This window comes from Esox lucius, chromosome 6 (genome assembly GCF_011004845.1).
Source record: "Esox lucius isolate fEsoLuc1 chromosome 6, fEsoLuc1.pri, whole genome shotgun sequence".
In the NCBI taxonomy this organism is placed as follows: Eukaryota; Metazoa; Chordata; class Actinopteri; order Esociformes; family Esocidae; genus Esox; species Esox lucius.
In genome coordinates this window covers 1,425,801-1,444,771 of record NC_047574.1, presented here as the reverse complement: position 1 = coordinate 1,444,771, position 18,971 = coordinate 1,425,801, and the positions used below count along the sequence as shown (strand labels likewise).

General features: G+C 42.7%; 1 protein-coding gene across 1 annotated transcript; it reads left to right on the top strand.

Annotated features, from left to right (window-relative positions):
• The first annotated feature begins 682 nt into the window (after positions 1-682).
• On the top strand, positions 683-18,416 carry c1qtnf1 (C1q and TNF related 1). Its single transcript, XM_010904268.4, has 5 exons — positions 683-1,173; positions 12,528-12,694; positions 13,399-13,547; positions 14,788-15,334; positions 16,821-18,416. The coding sequence occupies exons 2-5, from the start codon at positions 12,528-12,530 to the stop codon at positions 16,852-16,854; spliced, it is 897 nt and encodes a 298-aa protein (XP_010902570.1). The 5' UTR covers positions 683-1,173; the 3' UTR covers positions 16,855-18,416.
• The last annotated feature ends 555 nt before the right edge of the window (positions 18,417-18,971 follow it).

The following is an 18,971-nucleotide window of genomic DNA, read 5'->3' as shown; positions in this document are numbered from 1 at the left end:
CCAGAGGCCTACATGGGGCAGAGTTTATCTACTCATGACCAGAGGCCTACATCGGGCGGAGTTTATCTACTCATGACCAGAGGCCTACATGGGGCGGAGTTTATCTACTCATGACCAGAGGCCTACATGGGGCGGAGTTTATCTACTCATAACCAGAGGCCTACATGGGGCGGAGTTTATCTACTCATGACCAGAGGCCTACATGGGGCGGAGTTTATCTACTTGTCTGTTGTAGCGCCACCATTATGGGACTCAGTCTGTCATCACAAGGAACTATTCACAGAACGTGTGTGTGTGTGTGTGACGAGGTGGATAGGATTTCCATCAAACAGAATATGAAACACAGAGACTGCCCTCAACATTGAGAACATCTTTAGCTGAAAGGCATAGGTTCAGTGTTTTGATCATATTGAAAACCTTGCCTTGGTTATTTTGGCTTGATGCCAAGTTTAAAATTAAAATGTCAGTCCTGCTAAAATCTTTTCCACCCAGTATCATTATCAAACCTCCACTCAGGCCTGATTGTGCCTAAAGGTTGCAGTTGTATTGCCCAAAATCCCCTCGTGTCAAACAATGGAACTACAACAGATTCCTAAGAAAACATTGGGAGAACTATTTGTTCCCTATGTCTAGAAAAAATAATCTCTCACCCTTTCCTTTCTCTCCTCCCACTCATCCTTCCAGTACTCATCTTTCACCGCTTCTCTTTCTTTCTCTCCCCTTAACCTCTTTCAGTCTGTTTTCCCTCTCTCCTTCCTCACTCGTTTGTTATTTTCTTTCATTCCTCTGTCCTCCTCCCTTTCTTCTTCCCACCCCTTATAACCCCTCCTCTCCCTGCCTCTCCCTGCCTCACCCCCTCTCTCTCTTTGTCTGCCCGTCCGACTCTCCGTTCCACAGTGATACCACAGACAGGCTGCAGTGCTCAGAGTTAGGACAGAGACGGACGAGGATGGTGACACTCAAAGACTGACTTTCTGCCAGGACCTGAAGAGCCAGAGGTGAAGCTGGGATAACGGAGCTGGGATAACGGAGCTGGGATAACGGAGCTGGGATAACGGAGCTGGGATAACGGAGCTGGGATAACGTGGGCTAAACCCACTTCAAAACAAGTGAAAACAGGGACAAGCAGGAACTTCTTAATATAGCCTGAGGGTTGTGGAGCATTTAGGAGAGGTGAGTGTTGTTATACTATCTGAACTTGTCACTGCTGAATTGCATCTTAAATGTGAGGAATGTTATGTTGATACATTAAACACTCCTTTTTTAACAGCCTGTCGCCTGCTGCTCAGATCCACTTTCAATAGTTTTTTGTTTCTGTAAACTCTCTGTCAGTTATGAAGTGTGTTTACAAAGCCTGTCAAGACAGACAGATTATCCTTAAAATGAATATGTAATCTTAATTCCAACCCTAACCCAAATTCCAACCATTAGCAAAACCTTACACTTGGGCGAAAAATAGCCTTTTCTACCCATTTTACTGGTTCAACCGGTTTTGGGGACATTTCTGTCCAGATGTATATGGCAACAACACACAAACCCACACACACAGCTTCTGTGTGGAACTGTGACAAACCCTTCCCAGATTTCTAGCTAAAATCCCCTCCACCCCTGTCTTGGAACTGATCTCCCAGAAGAACTGCAGAGGTTGCTGGGTCACAGTCAACCACTGAACACTGGGTTTCACAAAGTTAAATGTTTTGTTTGGAAAGCAGCAACTGGACGATGGCCTAGTGACTGGGCTGTCAGCCTTGCTAGAAGAGGACTTGAATAAACCATGCTAAGAATGGAGAACTGGTGTCAGAGATGCTAGGAGAGGAGAACTGGTGTCAGAGATGTTAGGAGAGTAGAACTGGTGTCAGAGATGTTAGGAGAGGAGAAATTAGGTCAGAGATGCTAGGAGAGGAGAACTGGTGTCAGAGATGCTAGGAGAGAACTGGTGTCAGAGATGTTAGGAGAGGAGAACTGGTGTCAGGTATGTTAGGAGAGGAGAACTGGTCTCAGAGATGTTAGGAGAGGAGAAATGAGGTCAGAGATGCTAGGAGAGGAGAACTGGTGTCAGAGATGTTAGACGTGCTGCATTCAGAGGAGTCATTTGAGCACCTCTATGAACAGCCCTCTTGACAGCAAGGAACTCAGACACATTTATTACTCAACGCTTATTAGGTGTTTTCATTGTATACTTGAAATCACTGATGACGTCCTTTTGTTTTGTCCTGAGGTTACCTCATGGTTTGCCTTAGTCCCAACACTGAGCAAACACTGAATAGACAGCAGCAAAATGTGCAAATAAAATCTGGGACAGGAATTCTTTGGGCATGCCATCGCAACGCCTGGGAGGGTGGGACAGAGAGAGAAATAAAAACAAAATATGAACCTTTTTTTAATCTTAAAGGGGAACAACTGCACATATTTGAATGGTGTCTAGGTGCCTAAATCTTTCAGGACATAGTGATGAATGGACTTCTTCTTTGCCCCACCACCTAGCATGTGCAAGTGTTATCTCAATATGTTCCATCACCATGGCATAACATGTGTGGAACACAGTAAATGCACATAAAACCTTCTGGCACAGTAGACACAGTAAATACACGCAAAACCTGTCACAGTAAATGCATGCAAAACCTTCTGTCACAGTAGATACAGTAAATACACGCAAAACCTGTCACAGTAAATGCATGCAAAACCTTCTGTCACAGTAGACATGTTTGTTTTGGGGCTGACGACCAACTGAGCATTCCACTAAATGCACCTTCAAAGGAAACTGATTAATATTTGGAGTAAAGTGCATTACTAAGATTTAAAAAAAAAAAACACAGTACCATTTTTAGATGCAGTATAATGAGCTAGCTAATACCGAGTCTCAAATATTTTGCCAGCTCACTTTTCGCTAGCAGTGCTCTAGATAATCTTATAACATCGCTAGCTATTCTTGACTGACTTTGCTAGCTAAATACAATATTCAGCCATGGGTAAGTGTGCCCAAGCTTTTGACTGGTACTGTAATAGACTCTGTGCACCAGCGTAGTAACGAACTTCTGCTTTTGTCTAGAAGTCAGTATTGCAGTTTCCGGTTTACTTACTAATACTCATCCGCATTAGTAAACACCTAAACTCACAACAAGATGAGTGATGCTGTTGTATGGAAAAAAATGGTGACTCATTTAAGTTTGGGCATAATTTTATTCAGGAGAATGTCCTCTTTTTAATAAAATATGGCTTGCGTCATTCAATTACTTCAAACGCTAGACTAGAAATAGTCAGAAAAGGCGATTTTTTATATACTTCCACATAACGCAGGTTTAAGCGCAATTATTACCATATAGGACCAGCTGTTTACTTCCTATGCCAGTTGTTATTTTTCAGTTTCGTTGTGAAATGAGGTTACAGTAGTAAAATAAAAGAGGAGACCTGTTTTGGTGCTTTTTTGAGGCTATGGAATTTTAAGCTTCATTCAGGTTAGAAGAGGCTGAACAAAGGTTTGTTTCAATTCACTTGCTATGGGGACGCGCTATCGTTCCAGCTCAGCCAGGGTTCTTTTGACGTTTTTGAGGCTAGGGTGTATTTGTATGCGTTCTATTGTCCTGCCTAATACTACACTAAAAAGGAACACGTGGCTAACTAGCTTAGCCAATAGCCGGCCGGCACACCACAGTAAACTACTTACCCTCGTAGTTGTGCAGATAACTCGATACGTAGAGTTTGAATCCCTTGTTCCGCTTGCTTGTTGGAGCAGGGGACCAGGCATCAACAATTCGATGGACATCACTAATGCTTATTTTAGGCAGGTCTTGGAGACATCTACTAAAAACTGACATTTTGGGCGACGCGGGTGATCGCCTTAAGTAAACCGGAAAATGATATGCCGACATCTGGCTAAAGCGGAAGTTCGTCCATACGCTTGTGCACAGACCCTATTAGCCTCTGCTCAACTTTTGGTCATCAAAATGGCTGCAGCGTCCATAGAATGTAAGTGACCATTGCAACAAGGAGGTGTAGTCCATGAATAGAATACATTTGGATCAAGTGGTGACAATGAAAGAGATCTTTGCCAAGCAACCAGAGAAGAAGGCTAGAAGCCCGATTGTGTGCAACAACACTTAGTGTTGGAACTAACCACATAAACACACTAGCAGTTTTTAGATCTCATACAACAATGTAATCGTGCAATGAAAAGGCTGCTGTTTTAGCCAGGCAGGTGTGTATTAATATACAAGTTGACTGATATTTCCTTTTTAAACATTAAGGCCTAAAGCTTTAAATTGAAATGTCCAGGCTCAAGCAACTTATATAAAACCAACTGACACTACCAAACCGAGGTTTTGCTGCCGCTTAAAGGAACTGTACTGATACTTGTCTACATACTTCACAGGTGAATATTTCTCTCCATGTTTTGGTTTTTAGCCTGTGATTAACTAGAGTACCTCCCAAATAGCACACTACAATATTACATATTTAGTGCACTACTTTTGCCAGGCTCTGGTTTAAACTAGTGCACTATTTAGAGAATAATGTGCTATTTTGAAGGGGGCATAAATGTGTTGTTTAATTTCACCTTCTCTGTCTGTCATGTTATGGTCTGTTTTTTCTGCATGTGTTTACTTGCATGAGATGTGTGTGTGCATGTCTTCATTACTGTCGAGGGCACCATGTTTCAGACAACAGCTAATGACTGATGGACAGGTAACTGAACCTGATCTTCAGCTGAAACAAGCATTACCCCTGTCCGAATACTGAGAGGGAGAATGCATTACCCCTGTCCGAATACTGAGAGGGAGAATGCATTACCCCTGTCCGAATACTGAGAGGGAGAATGCATTACCCCTGTCCGAAACTGAGAGGGAGAATGCATTACCCCTGTCTGAATACAGAGAGGGAGAATGCATTACCCCGTTTGAATACTGAGAGGGAGAATGCATTACCCCTGTCCGAAACTGAGAGGGAGAATGCATTACCCCTGTCCAAAACTGAGAGGGAAAATGCATTACCCCTGTCTGAAACTGTGCTATCAAATGATTGAAAACATCTGGCTATCCTTCCTGGAGAAGGATGTGTCACTTTTATACTGTAAAGGCTTGAAAGGGAAAAGGTTTGGTGTAATATTGATCTGTGTGTGTGTTTGTGTGTGTCTCTGTGTGTGTTTGTGTATGTCTCCGTGTGTTTGTGTGTGCAGGATGGCTGTTTGGCAGGGTTTTAAGCCAGGCAAATACCCATATACTAATTCCACATGAAACCAAGAAATCTGCCTGTTGTTGATCATGAAGGCACACACCCTTTCCCCTTCAGAAACGATCTAGCATGTATCTTAAAAATACATTCCCCAAAAATTGTATTTCAATGTCTAACGTTCTTTTAGTGTTGGACCCACACACAAACCTTTTGGATCTGTTAGTGACAGTGGCTAGTGGACCAAAGCCTTGCATGTGAGGGAAATAATCCTCCAAAATCTGGTATCAAACTGAATTGAATATTCTTTTTTTTTCTTAAATATTGATGATTCATTTTGATGTAACATCTTGGAGTGTTTTCTCCCCACAGCAGGCCTTCTAGTGGGGCTGATGTTTATTAATGACATGTATGACACTGTACACACACAAACACACACACACCATGTCCCAGGGTCTCAGGGTCTACCCTGCCGGTCCCTCACCCAGGATCTAATAGATGTCAGATGTTCTCGTCTATAGTTCATGCCTCCTTTTGCACAAGTTCCCAAGAGAACATGTAAGTAGTAGAACACACGCAAGCACACATGTCAAACATACATAAAACCAATAGCTAACACACACACACACACACACAGTAAAGTGTAAACAGAAACACAGGAGTTCTCTGGAGATGGGAAGCAAAAACACGCAATGGGCTTATGCAACACAGTTTACTGTAAGGTCAGCCCTGTGGTTGGATGCAGACCATTTCACCATTACCTAAACACTCCAGCCCAAAGAATGACGTATCATTATAGTTAATCCATGGGAATGTAGTGTGTGTGTCTGCACTGTGCGTGTGTATACATTGCTGACGCCTGTACAGAATATTCTACACACCAGCTGACCACATCATACGTATGTAATAGACGTCTGCCATTCCATGACATCAGTGATGACAAGGAAGGCCACACCCACCATGACTGTAACCACGGTTCCGTCCCAGAGGTGAAGGCTCCCTGTTGACCCTCTCTCGACCCACCATGAACAGGGCTGGGAGGTTGTTCCACAGTCCTGTAAAACAGGGCCCAAGAGGCCACGTCCTCTTTGCTGTTATGGGCCACAGAGTTAGCCTCTAAAGCAACACTTTGAAATGGATCTGTTCCCTTGTTTCCCCACCAAGACTTAACAACCTGCCGTTTATATGTGTAGCTTGCCCGCATTGCTGACCTCATGGTAGCGATGACCAACCCTAACTTACTAAGGTGCAAACCTCTCGCCAACAGACCGAACCTCTCAGGCACCAAGCCCATAGGTTCTTATGTTCCGGTCGTGGTAGCCAAACCCTCCCATGCACCTGGGACAGTAAGTCCCGACACAACGGCAGCTGCCATGCTGCCCCACCCAACCTGCGAATGCATTCACCAAGGTAAAGTGTCTTGGTTGAACAGGTAGCCACAAGAATCAACGATGGGAAGCAATCTCACCTTTGCCAGGACAACATATGACGTGGGACTGGAGTGGATCCTGAGGGAATTAAAGGGATGGTTAGGATGATATTGGATGTGGGACTATAACTATTTTGTATTTCAACAATGTTTTTGATATTTATCGGCTTCCAATGTTCGATATGTAAATGCTAGCATGGTCTAAGAGAGTGCAGATTCTCTGAGAATAACCATTGCTTCAAATGACCAATAAGTTAACTGGATGGTGAACATACATGCTGATTCACTTAGATACATAGAAGCATCCATATTTAAAGACCAGCTCCTGCTGTTCCACTGTACTGTTGTGTAAACAGGCATAAATCACAGCTAACTACCCCCTTAAATAACCATCATCACCTGCACACCAGACTCCAGAATGCTTGTTCATAGAGGACCAAACAAAAACAACTATTAAATGGAATCCTTTAAGAATGAAGTTCCATTCCAAAGATCATCCAAGATTCAAGTGGGCTGAATTATTCTAGAACACTTAGAATGTGGAGTACGTGTTGTTTGAACATCAGGGGTTCCTTCTCCTCTCTTATTCCCTCATCTCTTTCTTCCAACCTGGACGTCCCCAAACGGCACCCCGTTCCCTACATGTTCCCTTGGTGCCATGGGTTCTCTGGTCAAAAGCTGTGCACTAGGTGTGGAGCAGGGTCTCGTTTGTGAGGCACAAAGTCACATCAAGAAGCAAAGGTTATTGTGGCAGAGGTGAGGGGTCATGGTGTGATCACATGAGATTAGTCAGGAGATTAAGAACCGGTCGTGGCCACAATCTCTTTGAAGCTCTCCAGATGCGTGAGGCGGCTGGTTTTCCAGACACGCAAAGACAAACCGTGGCTGGACTGTTGATATCCCCTCTGCTCTTCTTTTGTCTTCTTTCTCTCTCTGAATCTATCCATGTTGACGGCATTGTTAATCTGTTCGTTCACGTTGTGTGTTTTCAACGTACTCTGTCTTCCCTTCTCTTTGTGGTGATGGTATGCCTATGATTTTAATTCAAAAGAACAGGTCTACTTACTGCAGTGGGGGTGGCAATTTTGTTTTCTAAAGAAGCTAGTTGCTTTCAACAGCTACAATACTGCATCACGAAGAAACAAAATGAAATGCTGAAACACTGACCTCCAGGTTAATGGCTGGTGTGATGATGGCAATTATATTCCTTGATATGGAGAAGTGTGTGTGTGTGTATATATGTGTGTGTTTATGTGTCGTAATTACAGGTTTTAGGGGGATAAGTGTATGATCTCCTAGACAGAGAAGAAAACCAATCAAGGCCTACTATTACACTGATAGACCCTATGATTCACTGCACAGATAAGAGCCACTTCCTCTTCACTGCACAGATATGAGGCACTTCCTCTGATAATGGACCACATTCTCAGTCCAAATGCTATTGAATTCCCTTTATAGAACGCCAATGGGATCATACGGCACTTGATGAGGGAATAGGGTGTCATTTTGGACACACTTTGATAAAATGGAGTGAAACTTTTCTGTCAAACTGCAGAGAAAGTCATTATTTGATTGGGGAGATAAATGTACTATATTAAACGTGTGGCTGTTCATGATCAGGGTTATTGAGTGGATGTTTAAGATCAGGGTGATGAGTGGATGTTTATGATAATTAATATATAATATCTGATCACTGGTAGTGTCAAATAGATGCCAAATATGGCATTGGGCCTTACGTAGTATGTATGTGAGTTATAGTGTATTATAAAACAACTACATGATCAGCCAGCGGATTTAACATTCCTTTCATATCAATCAATCAAATTTATTTATAAAGCCCTTTTTACAACAGCAGTTGTCACAAAGTGCTTTACAGAGACACCCGGCCTTAAACCCCAAGGAGCAAACAACAGTAGTGTTGAATTTCAGTGGCTAGGAAAAACTCCCTAAGAAGGTCGAATTTTAGGAAGAAACCTAGAGAGGACCCAGGCTCAGAGGGGTGACCAGTCCTCTTCTGGCTGTGCCGGGTGAGATATTAAGAGTCCAATTGGAATAATTAATAAATGTCTCTGGGCTAAATCCAGAGTCTATTTTATTTTAGACTAGGTCAAAAGTATGACCAGGTGGACAAGGACAGGGACAGCAACGAGCCCCCCAAACCAGGTACTCCGCAGGTGTGGACCAGGACCTCATCTCCTCCTAAACTGGAGGAGACTTGAGAAAAGTTAGAAAGTGCATTCCTCATATCCCCCAGCACCATAATATAGCAGCGTAACACCTTGGAACTGAGGATAAGGGAACAGTGACCCTTAACTTGACCTTTGGCTAAAGGTATTCTTCAAACATATCTGATCATCAGTGCGGATGAAGAGAGTTCTGGTATCACTAACACAGTTCAAAGACCGGGAACCTTTAGTTTTTTTGTCTTCAGTGTAAATTAAATCAGAAAATATTGTTAGTTTCTTTTTACTTTGAGAGAATTGTTTATATATATTTCACAAATAGCACCCAATTTCAATATAGCAAACTACCTTCCTCAATGCTGATTTATGGGTCTTCCGATGCTGTTGTATCGTAAGACCAGCTCCAGGATCTATGGTTATTGGAGACAACAATAAAGCTTTTTGACCGTAAAAACAGGAGGTGGTTTTGGCATATGAACAGGAATGCTCATTCAAAAAAAAATCTAAACCCCCCTATAAAGGAATACTTAGATCCCAGACAAGCCCCCAGTGGTTTGCAGTCCCCCCAAAAAATCTAAATTATGTCACTCAAAATCAAATGGAACAAACCAAAACAAGAATATTAAAACATTTATCCTAGAATGGCAACCACTGGGGTTGTATATAATGTATATAATGACACTACAGTTCTGATCATAAGTTTGCATACCCTGGCAGAAATGTGACTGAAAAAACTGTCTTTTATTTAAGGATAGTGATCATATGAAGTGATTTATTATCACATAGTTGTTACGGCTCCTTTTTAAATCTTCACCCAAAAGAAATCACCCAAATAGCCCTGATCAAAAGTTTATATACCCTTGAATGTGACACACACATGTGAAAATGACAATTAAAGGTGAATTTCCCACACCTGTGGCTTTTAAATTGCAATTAGTGTCTGTGTATAAATATGTGTTTGTTAGTTCTCATGTGGATGCACTGACAGGCTAGATACTGAGCCATGAGGAGCAGAAAAGAACTGTCAAAAGACCTTTGTAACAAGTTAATAGAACTTTTTAAAGATGGAAAAGGATTTAAAAAGATATCCAAATGCAATTGCCAGTCAGTACTGTTCATTCACTACCAGACAAAGTCAGGTAGACCAAGAAAGATTTCAGCCAAGAAAGAATTGTTCGGGATACAAAGAAAAACCAACAGGTAACTACAGGAGAAATACAGGCTGCTCTGGAAAAAGATGGTGTGGTTGTTTTAAGGAGCACAATATGATGATACTTGAACAAAAATGCGATGCATGGTCAAGTTGCCAGAAAGAAGCCTTTACTGTGCCAGTGCCTCAAAAAAGCCTGGTTACAATATTCAATAACAGCTTGACACGACTCAGCTTCTGGCACACTGTAATTTGGAGTAACAAGACCAAAATAGAGATTTATGGTCACAACCATAAGTGCTATGTTTGGAGAGGGGTCAACAAGGCCTATAGTGAATCGAATTCCATCCCCACTGTGAAGCATGGTGGGGGCTCACTGAAGTTTTGGGGTGTGTGAGCTCAAAAGGCACAGGGAATCTTGTGAAAATTGATGGCCAGATGAATGCAGCATCTTATCAGAAAATACTGGCAGACAATTTGCATTCTTCTGCATGAAAGCTGCGCATGGGACACTCTTAGACTTTCCAGCACGACAATGACCCTAAGCACAAGGCCAAGTTGACCCTCCAGTGGATAGAGCAGAAAAAAGGTTCTGGAGTGGCCATCACAGTCTCCTGACCTTAATATCATCGAGCCACTCTGGGGAGATCTCAAACGGGCAGTTCATGCAAGATGACCAAAGACTTTGCATGACCTGGAGGCATTTTGCCAAGACGAATGGGTAGCTATACCACCTGCAAGAATTCGGGACCTCATAGACAACTACTACAAAAGACTACACACTGTCATTGGTTTAAAAGCGGGCAATACATAGTATTAAGAACTAAGGGTATGCAGACTTTTGAACCGGGGTCAGTTCATTTTTTTCTTTGTTGCCATGTTTTGTTTTATGATTGTGTCATTCTGTTATGACCTACAGTTGAATGTGAATCCCACAAGAAATAAAAGACGTGTTTTGCCTGCCGATTTTGCAGGTTTTCCTATTTGCAAAGCATGTAGAGGTCTGTAATTTTTATCATAGGTACACTTCAACTATGATTTATGATTTTTAAATAATTAATTTGCATTCTTTTGCATGACATAAGTATTTGATCACCTACAAACCAGTAAGAATTCAGGCTCTCACAGCCATGTTAGTTTTTCTTTAAGAAGCCCTCCTGTTCTCCACTCATTACCTGTATTAACTGCACCTGTTTGAACTCGTTTCCTGTATAAAAGACACCTGTCCACACACTCAATCAAACAGACTCTTACCGCTCCACAATGGCCAAGACCAGACATCAGGAATAAAATTGTAGACCTGCACAAGGCTGGGATGGGCTACAGGACAACAAGCAGGCAGCTTTGTGAGAAGGCAACAACTGTTGGCACAATTATTAGAAAATGGAAGAAGTTCAAGATGACGGTCAATCTCCCTTGGTCTGAGGCTTCATGCAAGATCTCACCTCGTGGGGCATCAATGATCATGAGGAAGGTGAGGGATCAGCCCAGAACTACACGGCAGGACCTGGTCAATGACCTGAAGAGAGCTGGGACCACAGTCTCAAAGAAAACCATTAGTAACACACTACGCCTTCATGGATTAAAATTCTGCAGTGCACGCAAGGTCTCCCTGCTCAAGCCAGCGCATGTCCAGGCCCGTCTGAAGTTTGCCAATGACCATCTGGATGATCCAGAGGAGGAATGGGAGAAGGTCATGTGGTCTGATGAGACAAAAATTGAGCTTTTTGGTCTAAACTCCACTCGCCGTGTTTGGAGGAAGAAGAAGGATGAGTACAACCCCATGAACACCATCCCAACCGTGAAGTATGGAGGTGGAAACATCATTCTTTGGGGATGCTTTTCTGCAAAGGGGACAGGACGACTGCACCGTATTGAGGGGAGGATAGATGCGGCCATGTATCGCGAGATCTTGGCCAACAACCTCCTTCCCTCAGTAAGAGCATTGAAGATGGGTCGTGGCTGGGTCTTCCAGCATGACAACGACCCAAAACACACAGCCAGGGCAACTTAGGAGTTGCTCTGTGAGAAGCATCTCAAGGTCCTGGAGTGGCCTAGTCAGTCTCCAGACCTGAACCCAATAGAAAATCTTTGGAGGGAGCTGAAAGTCTGTATTGTATATAATGCCACTATATATGAGTGAATAGACAATAACCATCAAAGTGCACTAAATATAATGAGACAACAAAATGTTCAGCAGATGCACTAACGAGACAGCAGCATGTTTAGTTTGGTTCTGGAGTTAGGGTGAAAGGGTTAAGCTTACGGTCTTTCGCAATTCCTTCCAGTCATCGGCTGTGCCAAACTGAAATAAATGGATGAATGGATGAATGAATGGATGTATGGATAAATAAATGGTGACCAGAGACGGATGTCAAGTGAATTGCAAGATACTATTGGAGCAGCAGATGTTAAGTATTGAGCTGAGATTGCGAGGGCATTACCTTAGAGGGAACAAGACTTTCTTTGTTTTCTTGCATTCTGTCACCTCACTTCCTTTAAAATAAAATGTAGTGGTATCTGAGGTTTGTTAATCTACCACAGGAGCTCAATCATTTTCTGATCATGACTGTTATCACTTCCTGTTTCCTGTTTTCTAAAGATGACAGTGCGGGGTGCTATGGTTGTGTGGGTGATACTGCTTCTCTTGGTGGTGTCAGGTGAACCATACCGGACCCCCTACGACCAGGAACAGGACCAGAATAGAGAGAGGCCAGATCCCTGGACAGATCCCAGGACAGATCTCAGGGAATATCACAGAGATACCAGGTCCTATACATCTACACAACAATCCTCCTATCTGATAACGCCTGATATCTGATATTTCCTATGGGGCGTTTGATCATGGAACTTTTTCTTTTCTTTTTGCTTTCAAATAGTTTAAGTCTATGTTATAGTCTTCTGCCAAGGACGGTGTCTTCTGAAAGTAGCCTTATTCATTCATTATTCACTGTGGCTGTCAAAAGTCTTCACCTCCTTGGACTTCTCAACATTTTGTGTTACAAAATGTAATCACAATTGATGCCAGTGGTTCCCACAATCATTTCCATAATGTCAAAGTGAAAAATAAAATTTACAGACTGTCCAAATTGAATAACAGATAAAAACTGAAAAATAATAATAATTAATAATACTAAATACTCATACATTTGCTACAAACTATTTGAAAGGACTATGCACAATTTATTTCAGATTAAATACACCTGTTTCTGAGATGTCCCACAGTTGATTATTACAATTTCTAACAAAAAGTAAACTTCTTGAAAAGCACCAATCGGAGGCAGGACACAAGAGCATTTCCCAGGCCTTGAATTATACCCAGAGCACAGTGTTTCTGGGTGCTTCTTGGGAGAGTGGCGGAAAGAAAAGCATTGTAATTTGTCTCCTGGCCATGAACAGGGTCAGAGTAGTGAACTCCATGGGGAGGCTAGGGGGGGTGTGCCTCTGACACTGTGTTCTGCTGCCCTTGGTAGTGAGGCGGGGGCTAAAGAGTGTCGGCGTTGCTGTGACCCTGGGGAGGAGGCCCCTCCTCCATACCCCAACCCCCATTACCCTCGGCCCCACCCACAACAATACCCCCAGTACCAAGTGACACCCCAGATCAACATCACCATCCTCAAAGGTAGGTGGGCCACCTGCACTGCTGCCGACTGACGAGAGGAAAGTTGCATTCAAATTCAGTTCCTTGAACATTTGCACTTTGCGTTTCCTTCAGTCGCTGGCTCTGCTGCGAGCGGTGTTTACCGTCTGAGTCACTAGGAGACAGCACTTTTCAGATTTAAAAGGGCCATTTGTAAGTCCTTTATACTTTACTACAAGGACCAGTTATAAATGACCAAAAGCCATCTGTTTTAAGTTAATGTTTACATTTAGTTTTTTTTACCCTTCAGAGTGCCTGAGATCTTACATATTTAAAAATGTTCTCACCGGTCCATCTATCAGTTTGAATTGACATGTAGTGAATTGACATGTTTGCATTGAATGTAGTCTCTTCATACTTGCTTTAGACACTCACAGAACCATCCCCCCACTGTAAACCACCCTGGACTAGAAGATATTATTCAGATCTCAGTTGTAATGGAAGAGGAGGAGGATGTCGTGTTGTTGTTGTTTAAAGTCTTGTAAACGTTAGATGCAGGTTCCTACAAAGGGGTTTACGGATGCACAAGAAATATCCACTATAGTAGTAAACAGCTTCTAATCAGTCAGTATCATTTCAGAGGCTGTAGCTATAGCAAATGGGTCTGAAACTTGGAACCGCTAACTCCAAACAAGATGTTTGAGAGTTTGTGTTCTTTTCATACTTTTCTAACCAGAACAATTCAGGGTCTGACTTAACCACAGGCATGCAAGCAGCATCTGTGACTGCGCAAGCTCAGGGTTTCAGTCCAAAGATGAGAGAGGACCAAGGCTTTGGGTTTGTGGCGTAGGGGAATGTTCCCCAGGGTACTGGGTGAGGAATCATCTGTGGGTTGTGGTGGTGGTTGCAACTGGTTCAAGCTTTAAGACTGCACAGGCTTGTGCATCCCAAACCACACTCTATGCCCTGCAGAGTGCACTAGATTTGACCAGATGCCTATAGACCCTGCTTCAAATCAGTGCACTACAGTATACCTTAGGGAGGAATTTGGGCTGAGACTAGGGAGATGATGATGATGGAATTAAAGGTTTTTGGGAGTGGTTTGGCAGAGTGGACACCAGCTGTGCTAGTTTGCATCTGTCATGTGGTATATTGTGAGTGAGGAAAATAAGAGCTAAATGGACATCGCTCACCAGAGCTAAAGGACTGACACAGCGGGTGAATCTTTGCAGGACAGAAATCTGGGTCTGACACACACTTTGTCATGTCCCTCTTCCTCCAGGTGAGAAGGGGGACAGTGGCCAGCGAGGTCCCTACGGGAAGGCTGGCAAGGTCGGTCTGACCGGCCCGCGGGGGCCTGAGGGTTTCAAGGGTACCAAGGGCAGCATGGGGAGCCCAGGGGAGCCCTGCAAATCCCAGTACGCTGCCTTCTCCGTGGGCCGCAAGAAGGCCATCCACTCCAACGACTACTACCAGACCCTGGTGTTCGACACGGAGCTGGTCAACCTCTACGGCCACTTCAACATGTTCACTGGCAAGTTCTACTGCTACGTGCCTGGCATCTACTACTTCAGCCTGAACGTGCATACATGGAACCAGAAGGAGACCTACGTGCACGTGATGCATAACGACAGGGAGGTGGTGATCCTGTACGCCCAGCCCAGTGACCGGAGCATTATGCAGAGCCAGAGTCTGATGCTGGAGCTGGAGGCTGAAGACCAGGTGTGGGTCCGGCTCTTCAAAGGCGAGCGGGAGAACGCCCTCTTCAGCGACGACTTTGACACCTACATCACCTTCAACGGACATCTCATCAAGCCCAAGAGCGACGGGTAGGGGACGCCGTGTCCCAAATGCCGCTTGGGTCCCTATTCTCTATGTAGTGTGCTACTTTTGATCAGAGAAGTGCAGGTCTGTCAACAGTAGCACACTACATAGGGAATGGGGCTCTACTTTGGACACATGCCGGGGTTTGTATGAAACAGTCAAATGGACACGTGTGACACAAACCAAATCTGAAGCATGATTGGCTCTTGTTTTGTTATTATCTTTATATGTATTTTATAAAAAAACATACATTTTATATATTTATATATTTGTGGTTTATATGACATAATCCAGAATGAAAAAGTAACATTGAATTACTTTGAGTAAAGTGAACCAAACCAGGTCTCAATTCATCAAAATCAGATGAACCAAACTCCAAATTCTTTCTCATGCTGTTGCGTTCAAATGTAGATGTAGAACCTTTTAAGTTGGATAAGGTTTGCATTTACTGTAAACACATGCTGTAATATATTTCAGAGATTCATTTAACAGAGTTACTTATTCAGAGTGACTTACAAGATTGCTAATTACAAGTGACTGTATTTTGTGTGTGTGTGTTTTTGTGCATTTTTCGGCAGATGGAAAAGTCTCATTTTCAATTCCAAAGACCTTTGTTGTCCTCTGCTGAAAAAACCTCCATAGCACATCCATAAAACACATCACAAAATAAGCTTTACTGGACTACAGCAGCAGGTGGTAGGCGTGTTTGACTTCTTCATTTTAACTGGACAAAGCACGGCTCTACATCCAGACACATTGTTGGATCCCGGCTGCGGACATTCAAAACACGTTGTCGTGATTCTCCGTCAGGCCCACGATTATTGTCCAAGGGTGGGGTTCAAATGAAAACCCAGGACTAGTATTGGCAAATCTATGTCCCAAATGGCACCCAATTCCTTATATAGTGTAAAACCTGTTATGGGAGCCCTAGTCACCCTACTCAGTTACACTGTATTACTCTGGGAAGAACGTGTGGTTTGGGGTGGGCCCTTTACCCGTGCTCCTGTACATGATTTATACTGAAAATGGAAGAGAAAGGAGCCGTTGCACTGAAAGTGCTGTATTGGGTCAACAATAATGGACATTTAGTGCAAAATCAAACACACAATATGATTACATGGTGCTTTTACTTAACGGTGCTGTTAAGAGTTTAGGAGAAGCAATCCATTTGTATTTTTATCATATTTAGCACAAAATTTTTTTACCTGCTTTTGCGTGCTTTTGTATTTTCTTTTTTATTTCATGTGTTAGACCTCAGGATGAAAAGGTTCAAAATAACATTGAAAAACGTTCGTCAACTTTGACATAAAGTGTTTTGTCACAAGCCAGTATTAACATTCTATGAAACCTTGAGACATAATGTCTCATTGTTAAGCTGGGGCCTTGCTCCAACCCAAGCCCTCACATGTTATCCCTGGGTCTTAGTTAGGTCCCATTCCAAATCAAACACTGATAACCTATCTCTTGTTCTTCCTTTACTTCCCCACAAAGCCCTAGAGAAGGTCAGGAGAAGCGTAACCAATAGGAATCTGTTGTAGTGAAAAGTCAACGGCGTGTCGACATCAGCCATGGGAACAAATGTCCACTAAGATGTATGGAAGAGAGGCTGGAATATTCTAGCCAATACGACAGCAGATTCACGTGTGGAATACAAATGTCCAAATTAAAATACTTTTTATTAAACAAAAACTATATGCTGTGTATACTTATTTTATAACAATTCTAACATTATTTCATAACAACCTGAACATTGCCCAACATATTCTTCATTAAATAAGCCACACTGAAAGAAATACCAATATGATTTCACTTAAATGTACCACTGCCATTGACCTCCGTAACATAGAACTTGGTCTGTGATGGGCATTATCATCGACAGGTTTGGCTGTGGAATTGACCTCTCCTTTTGGTGATACTACCAAGACGTGATGACATATAACCTGGCAGGCGTGTTCCCATCACTTCATCAGAAAAACTCTTTGAATCCTACTTAATTATCTAACATTTTTCTTGGACAAATAAGAGGTCATCCAAATTTCTTACATTAATTGTAGAAAGTACCGATATTAAATATGGCATGGGATAAAAACCCAGGAAATACTGATAACTGGAGTTGACATACAACTGATTTATTGCCTGCAGCTGTTAATATATTTTGAATGGTCAGTACCAGCTGTTGGTGGTCGTGATCCTCAGTGGACTCTTTGAAAGCAGTTTTGAAGAAAATTAGTAAAGGATAATTAAAAATATAAAGAATGTCCTGCTGTTAGTCGAAGAGAGGGAGGCTGGAAGACCAGGCACACTGGCTTGCTTCTTGTGTGTGTGTTGTGTGCTGTGTATGGTGTAAATTTGTTTTTCTCGTGGATATTTGATGGTGTGTGTGTCTGCCAAGCTCTGTCAGTGGACACACAGGAATGTTCTAGAGAGAACTGAGAGCACCAACCAAGACTCAGACCCTGCAAAAAACAAAAATGGAGAAAGCAAATATTATGGCTCTGTCTTTCATGCTTCAGTTATAACCCCTCTGTCTCTCATACTGTAGTTATAACCCCTCTGACTCTCATTATGCAGTTATAACCCCTCTGTCTCTCATACTGTAGTTATAACCCCTCTGTCTCTCATACTGTAGTTATAACCCCTCTGTCTCTCATACTGTAGTTATAACCCCTCTGTCTCTCATACTGTAGTTATAACCCCTCTGAATCTCATACTGTAGTTATAACCCATCTGTCTCTCATACTGTAGTTTTAACCCCTCTGCATCTCATACTGCAGTTATAACCCCTCTGTCTCTCATACTGTAGTTATAACCCCTCTGACTCTCATACTGTAGTTATAACCCCTCTGAATCTCATACTGTAGTTATAACCCCTCTGACTCTCATACTGTAGAAACATGACCAGTTTCATACACAAGACTGGACAGATTCAGTAGAATCACGTAACTTGACTAATTTCACACACAAGCCTGGACAGATCCCTAATTCCATGACTTGAATTTGTTAATGTCTGATTTTGAAAGATGTAAAACATGAAACGCCCTCTAAATTGTGTTTAAATGTTACCCAAGTTATTTATTTTTTTAAAACAACTGGAGGGATTTATTCATTTGAATGTTCTGCTTGTTTTATTAATAAACTGTGGAACATGAACTTAATAATTAAAATCAGTGCATCCCGAATTCTGTGGCCATATTGGACACCACCCTCAGTGTCTCACCACTGAATTCGACAATGGAGGGTCCTAATCAATCTTTGGAAGGAGCATGGTTCTGGTCTGGGCTTCACGGGTGGTGTTATCTGTCCCTCTTTCTCTCCCCTAGTCCTGTCTTTTTGGCAACTCAACGACAAACACACAATGTATGCATTTCATAAACTTTTTCACAACACTAAACTCACTGAAAAAATATCTAAAATATCCTGGTTTAGTAGAGGACATGCTGCCCTCTAGTGGCAGTGCTTGGTGACGCATCTCTAAGTTGTAACCAGACCAGGCCCAAGCGCTCATATTTCACACAAATGGACGCACGGGCACGCTAGCATGCGCACACACACACACAGACACACACACACACAAGCACTCTGTCAGCACTACCCCCCAGCAACCCTGGCCTCCAGCCATTCAGCCACTAGAAAGATTGAGCT

What these genes read in the sequence shown, in the direction of transcription:
- c1qtnf1 (XM_010904268.4), top strand. Translation starts at nt 12,528, where the DNA reads ATGACAGTGCGGGGTGCTATGGTTGTGTGGGTGATACTGCTTCTCTTG. An exon ending in CAACATCACCATCCTCAAAG is followed by an intron (nt 13,548 to 14,787) that starts GTAGGTGGGCCA and finishes CTCTTCCTCCAG; the next exon opens with GTGAGAAGGGGGACAGTGGC. An exon ending in ATCAAGCCCAAGAGCGACGG is followed by an intron (nt 15,335 to 16,820) that starts GTAGGGGACGCC and finishes TTCCCCACAAAG; the next exon opens with CCCTAGAGAAGGTCAGGAGA.